The 6,672-nt window shown below is 31.0% G+C and overlaps 1 protein-coding gene across 2 annotated transcripts; it reads left to right on the forward strand.

The window, feature by feature from the left end:
* The first annotated feature begins 6 nt into the window (after window positions 1–6).
* LOC105459030 (DDB1- and CUL4-associated factor 6-like) lies at window positions 7–5,093 on the forward strand. Of its 2 annotated transcripts, none has more exons than XM_011704701.1 (8): window positions 7–92; window positions 229–338; window positions 424–498; window positions 649–706; window positions 886–1,020; window positions 1,505–1,766; window positions 1,889–1,994; window positions 3,509–5,093. In XM_011704701.1, the coding sequence occupies exons 1-8, from the start codon at window positions 37–39 to the stop codon at window positions 3,565–3,567; spliced, it is 861 nt and encodes a 286-aa protein (XP_011703003.1). In that variant the 5' UTR covers window positions 7–36; the 3' UTR covers window positions 3,568–5,093. The 2 variants fall into 2 exon arrangements, with proteins under 2 accessions (XP_011703003.1, XP_011703004.1); XM_011704702.1 differs by having other exon boundaries at window positions 1,514–1,766.
* Window positions 5,094–6,672: the final 1,579 nt, after the last annotated feature.

Consider the following 6,672-nt stretch of genomic DNA (forward strand, 5'->3'; position numbering starts at 1 on the left):
TCTTGTGCGAATATAACTATAAGCAAACAGGAGAATATGATGGAGAACCTTCAGGATAGATTAACAACAATGCGGGACGGTTTCCTCGAACGGTAAGATTTTTAATTTTATTGAGAGCCATTAAGAACTTACATTTTCTTTCTTATATATTTTAATTGATGAATATAAAGATGTGCGCGCGCGTATGTGTAAATATATCTAATATGTCAATTATTGTTTAATATATAGGCATGGCAGTGAACCTGCTGTGAGTTTAACGTATTCTGACAAAAGCTCAACTAGTGCCACAATATCACTTGGTGTTGGCGACGAAATGACTCGCGACAGTTACCACCCAGGTAACTAATTGAAATCCTTGCTTATATCAAATACATATATTAATTGGTATAATTGTCTTCATACAGCAATTTGTGTGTTTGTCAGGACCATCTGGAAGTAGTGATGGGACTTTCGACGCAGGTCCGAGCAATAATCGCAACCATCATCGTTACAATGAAAGTAAGTCTAATTATTGTTTAGTCGCTTTTTTCATCTCTAGCGAATTCTAATCGCTTTAAATTTTGTAAACTATACATATATATATATATATATATATATATATATATTTACATATTTATATTTATTCATTTATATATGGGATTTTTGTAGAAGCTAAAGAAGCTGTCTACGTCGATAGCGATGATGAAGATATACAATCAGGTGAAAGGTCTGTTGAAACATTACAAACGTTATCATTACAACGTAACATTACAAACGTATCAAGGTTTTACTCAAGTTACACATTTGTGCTTCCTTGAGTACCCTTGTACATGATATCTTTTTTCTATTGTTTTTTTTTTAGATTTGAAATTTCTTAATTTGTAGCAACAACTTTGATATTTATAGGTTACTAAACCCAGTCGAGGAAATGGACGAAGCAATTGTTAATGCTCGTTCGTCACAAGGACACGAGACGTTCGATGATACCTATCTGACGGAACTCTGCGTGAAACGAAAATATATGGGACATAGGAATGCCAGGTTTGATGTATTTTTTTTTTTTTTTACTTTCTACTCGTAATATTTTATCAAATTCAATCGTTAATGAGAACGACACACTCGCGCACTCTCTCAAGCATATGTTCTTAAATTCGTGTGAGTGATGTGTATAGAAATTATTTAAAAGAAAGGACCATTAGAGCTTTTAATTAGAGTTAGATTAACACGACATTGAGTAATTGCGAGTAAGAAGCTGACGAGGAAGCAAGGAATGTCTTTGTAATGTCTTTGTCAATTATATAGTTTGTAGTCACCAAATCTACTTGGCAAGTTTGATCGTTGCCAAATCTTGAATGACTTTAACCGAGTCCTCGTCTAATCAAAGTGTACCGTTTGAAAGATCGGAAGCCAAATCATTGACCCGAGTAGTTCCGAAAAAGCCTCCGAGCGGACTGGGCGGACTGTGCAATATTAAAGCCGCCGAATTATCTCTGACTATTTGCCTTTCCCCCACTTTTGACTCTAGTTTCTTTAGGACTATGATCAAGGAAGCGAATTTCTGGGGCAACAATTTCGTCATGTCGGGTAGCGATTGCGGCCACGTGTTCGTATGGGAAAGAGACACTGCAAGATTGTGTATGCTATTAGAAGCGGATCAGCATGTGGTCAACTGTTTGCAACCGCATCCATATCTTCCAATGCTGGCCACTTCTGGCATTGACTACGACGTGAAACTATGGGCGCCAATCAACGATGAACCAAACTTTGACGAAAAGTTTGCGGAAGATGTATGTTGTTCTTTATGTTGAATTAAATAGGAGTAAAGAAACCATTGCTTGACATGTCGTTTTATTGTACGTGAAAAGATAGAATAGATTCGAAATTTTATGTTCGTTTTATTTTCTTACAGCTGAAAAAGAGAAATGCAGTTATGTTGGAAGAGACCAAAGACACAATTACTGTACCTGCGGTTTTTATGATCAGAATGCTGGCATGTCTCAATCAGATACGCAGAGGTAGTGAAAATTTATAATAGTATTCTCTTCGGGATATCTTCGCGATATTTCGCAATATTAATATGTACAGGAATACATAGTAGAAAAAATAAATTCAAAATTTTTCGGATTCCATTATTGTGCGTAGGTATTAGAATACACAGATTAGAATACACAATGGATTGGCATTGGATGATATATATATATATATATATATAGCTTTGTCTGAGTATTATAGCATTGCGTCGTTGTCGAAATTTCGTAGTTTTCAGTATAAAATATCAGTGAATTGATAAAAACCGTCTTTTTTTTTTTCCTTTTCTTTCAATAGGCAAACAAGTATTTGACTGATATTTTGAGCATTTCTGTTATTCCTAAGTGCCTTGTGTATAAAATCATAAGTTATTCTGATAATGTCTAACACGCATTTTATTATTATTAACGTTAATGCGTTTCGCATTTGCTCGAAACTGTGCAAACGAGTTAGTAACGAGTTTATTTTTCTTTTGTTCTTTTTTTTTGCCCAAAATTTCATTTTTATATTTAGAATTTCTTTGTTTTATTTATATTTGCAATTTTCTCTAGAAATGTTATGCTATTTATTAATTGTTATTTTGAACAATTCAAACTACGCATACATTCAGATTCAATAGCTTTAAAACATGGTTCTGGTATATGGCCATTATATTAAAATAAAACATACATTTGATTTGCTGCTATCATTAAAATAGGACCTAAGACATTAAAATGCTGTAATTCTATTATCGATCTAGTGTGTCTTTATTATTACTCATTATGAATAACAAGTATGAATAGTTTGTTGAAAATGCTACGTTGTGTGCATCTCAAAACTACGAGAAATAAAATTTTGTTTAACTAATTGGCGAAAAGTTTTTGACAATGATAAATATTCTGATCCTGAATTCTCTCTCTCTCTCTCTCTCTCTTGCGCGCGCGCGCGCTCACATCATATTTAAACAAAGTAATCTCTAATTAGAAAATGTAATTTTAGCGAATTTTATTTCTAAATTCTGGATACATATACTGTTCAAAAAATTATTTCAAGAGTAATTTTAGAAGAAATCACAATTTTGTGTCTTTTTATTAATTTATTATTTGTAACGCATAGAATATTATATATAGAATATGCATATATAGAATATGCACATATAGATTGGTAATATATGTATGATTATACATATCTGTATTTCTTGAAATTTATACTTTTAAGAAATTTATAATTTTTTAATATGATTTTTTTCAGATAGATAGTTAAAGTTGGGGACAGAAAAATGAATAATTTTTTAGAATTAATTAATTTATTATCTTTTTTGTTTTAAAACTATTAATATATTATAATATTCAAAGCTATGATTTTACGCATCTATTCTTGTTTGTTGAAATTTGAAACGGATAGTTTAAGTGTTACCAAATGTATGAACGAAATTTATAAAAATGACCGCGCGTGTTTATTGTTTATTTATGTCCGTATGATAAAATTACAACACACGAATGTCATGTTGATAATTTTGTAGGTCGAGGTCGCAACAGGAGACGGAGCAGCGACGAGGGCGGCGAATTACGAGGTGGCTGAGTCATTTTCGACGATATTGCAAGTAGTAACGATAATAAAAGCGAAACTCGCGTATTGATTGCAAAAATGCGATTATGATAATCCTTTATTTACCGATCGAATCAATAAACATGGTAGGTTCTGATCGACATGAACAAATCTCGTGATATATACGTAAAGTTCAATTCAAATTTTTTCGGTGTATTTATAGACACACACATCTATAAAATATCTAATGACATTGCGAACGTCATTACGCGTATCCGTACATACCTTACGTTTATAATAATATACTAAAACTGGAAAGGACTTAATTGGTATTCGATTCCGTGAATACCGAAATTTATATTTTACATATATCTTTTTCTTTGCCATCTTGTATACAATCAATATTTATAGTGGATTTGTATTCTTTAATGTATTGAAAAAAATAATAATTTCGATCTCTGTATATACTTTAATGTTATGATATACATTTGTATATACATCTGTACAACATTTAATATCATCTATATGATTATTATGAAGTGCATGTTAGTATCTATCTGAATATTTATCCAAGTAATATATCATTATCGTTACGGCTTTGTATATTTTGCAAAGAGATTGTCGATGAAATAAGCAATGCAAAAATTAGCATATTGGTCAAAGGCTTGTAATAAAAGCGATATTTCATCTTTGTTTATTTCATCATGTTATTGGGATCCGAAAATTGGTGAACATTACCTGTTATTAATAATGTCAAATATTTTTATTTATTTATTTCTACAAACAAAAATATTGACTTCTGCAATCGGAGACTGTTGAAATTTTAAGCTTTTTCGTTTTTGCATGCATAAAATCTTTAATTATCTTTATTTTAATTATTAAAATCTTACCAATGTTTCCTCTATGTCAAGATTAAAATGGTATAAATAAAATCGTAAAGTTTTGTAAAGTTACATTTCATGCTCGAGAGAACGAGTGCATAATATTGGGTTATTTAATAATCAAGAGAGACGTTTTTTATTTTCTTCTATTATTGCACGGCAGGCACAAATATCTTGTAAATTGCACGGTCAGTTTTTTACATCCATTCTGTTATTGTGCGTTATTATTTATGATTTACATTTATCATTGAGATTCGAGAAATAATAATAATGACAAATGTGAAGCGTTAGTAATACAGTTTGATCCCGTAGAAAAGAATAATGCGATTCTAATGTTATTAGGAAAATTTTTATCGTAAGGCGAATTGTAACACGTGCCTTACAGGTTTTTGAGTTAAAGCAATAAAGTAAGTCGATAATTGTAGTAATCGTGTCTATTTGAGGTATAGATTTATGAAAAACGAGGGTTTAGAAATCAACTTTAGAAATCGGAGTCGATAATCGTGTTGCGGCCTTGCCGCTTGTGCAATTTTAGTCATTAGACGGTAGTCATATCGATAGAATGTGACTGACGATCGTTGAGATGATCAATATACATATAAGAATGAACGACAATTATGTATTGATAAGAGCTTGTTTATAATAAAAGTGTGAACGAATGCGCAATATAATAACAAAGCATCGTTATTCTTCTCGTTAATGTCGATCCTTTTCGCGCTAAATGTCACGTATGAATAATTGAATAAACACACATTCTCTCTCTCTCTCCCTCCCTCTCTTTCTCTCTCTCTCTCTATTTCTGCCCATTGTTAAAATTTGGATCTAAAATGACATTTATGTCATCGCACGTGTAAGAATGTACAGTGCAATCAAATTATTTTTGACAATACTTTATCAAGAATTGAGAATGTCTAGTATCTCGAATATATATAATAAAAGTATATTCTTGAATTTAAGTTGTCTGTCGAGAATGGATGTATAGCAATGCTGAGACACACTAAGATGCGATGATTCTTCTGTTGATTTCAACATTTCAAATTAGATATGCAAGTGAGATATGATCCAGAAAAGAAAAATAACACAACTAAACAACATCAAACTATACATTCAACAACGGAATCTAATTTAAGCATATAAAATATGAATGACGCGTTCGTAATAAATCAATCAATCAATCATATATATGACAATATATGTATATAGTAATCAGTAATAAAATAATATTAATGATCGTAATATTAATGCTAGAAATGATCATTATAAAAATTGTAAATGTATTCAAATAGTAGGCTTAGCGATTGTAATAAACACAAAGGAATTGCACGCTTAGAAACTGTTGTCCTGAATTATAAAGAAATGCCTAATCAAATGACTAATTGCATTTATCAAGCGTTGGATAGAGTCCTATCATCAATGGTCTTTAATCTTCTCTAGCCTAACTTCTCAACAAACACTGATTTTATTTAAGTTTTATTAAATGTATCAGATATTACAACTTTCATTGAATATAAATCTCTATTTATTATCGTTATGAATATGTACCGTACGTAAATTTTTTTAGAATGCACGATTTTGCACAATATTATCAATGCTTGCAGAGGCACAATCACTGATAAGCGAAAAAGAAAGACTAATAATCAATATCGATATACATATATCAAGAATCAAGAATGCAGTTGAAATCAAGAGTTATTATCTTATCCCGAACAATTCACAAGTCGATCTCGTTCGTGAATCTTGTCGCTAATTAATAAGACTAAGTATATTTAAAGATTTCAAGTATATATTTTGTGTAGACACACACACACACACACACAAAATGTATAAATTTTATATGCATATATGTATATATATATATGTATATATCTTTAGACATGTAGCCCTAATCTTACAATTAACGACAAGTTTTAAATAACGTTCAAAAATATTGTTCAATGATACGAATCGAAATTTGTCGCAATATTACTTACAGGCGAGAAAATGAAAATAAATCTTCAAGTTAGAAGATAGACGAAAGAGACAGAAGAAAAAAGAGCGAGAATTTTCAATCGGAGAGCGACGTGCGAGTGTGAAACGTGAATGGAATCGATTTTGGGGCACGGCTCTGTATATATTTCTTTCGTTTTTATTTCTCAATATTAGGACAAAATTGTAATCAATCGCTTATCCGTAGATCCAATAATGTCTGTAATAAAGTTTAGCGATTATATAAAATGTGATTATATTAAATGTATCAATGAGAAAGAAAGAGGGGGGG

This window comes from Wasmannia auropunctata, unplaced genomic scaffold (assembly GCF_000956235.1).
Source record: "Wasmannia auropunctata unplaced genomic scaffold, wasmannia.A_1.0 LD334222.1, whole genome shotgun sequence".
Lineage (NCBI taxonomy): Eukaryota > Metazoa > Arthropoda > Insecta > Hymenoptera > Formicidae > Wasmannia > Wasmannia auropunctata.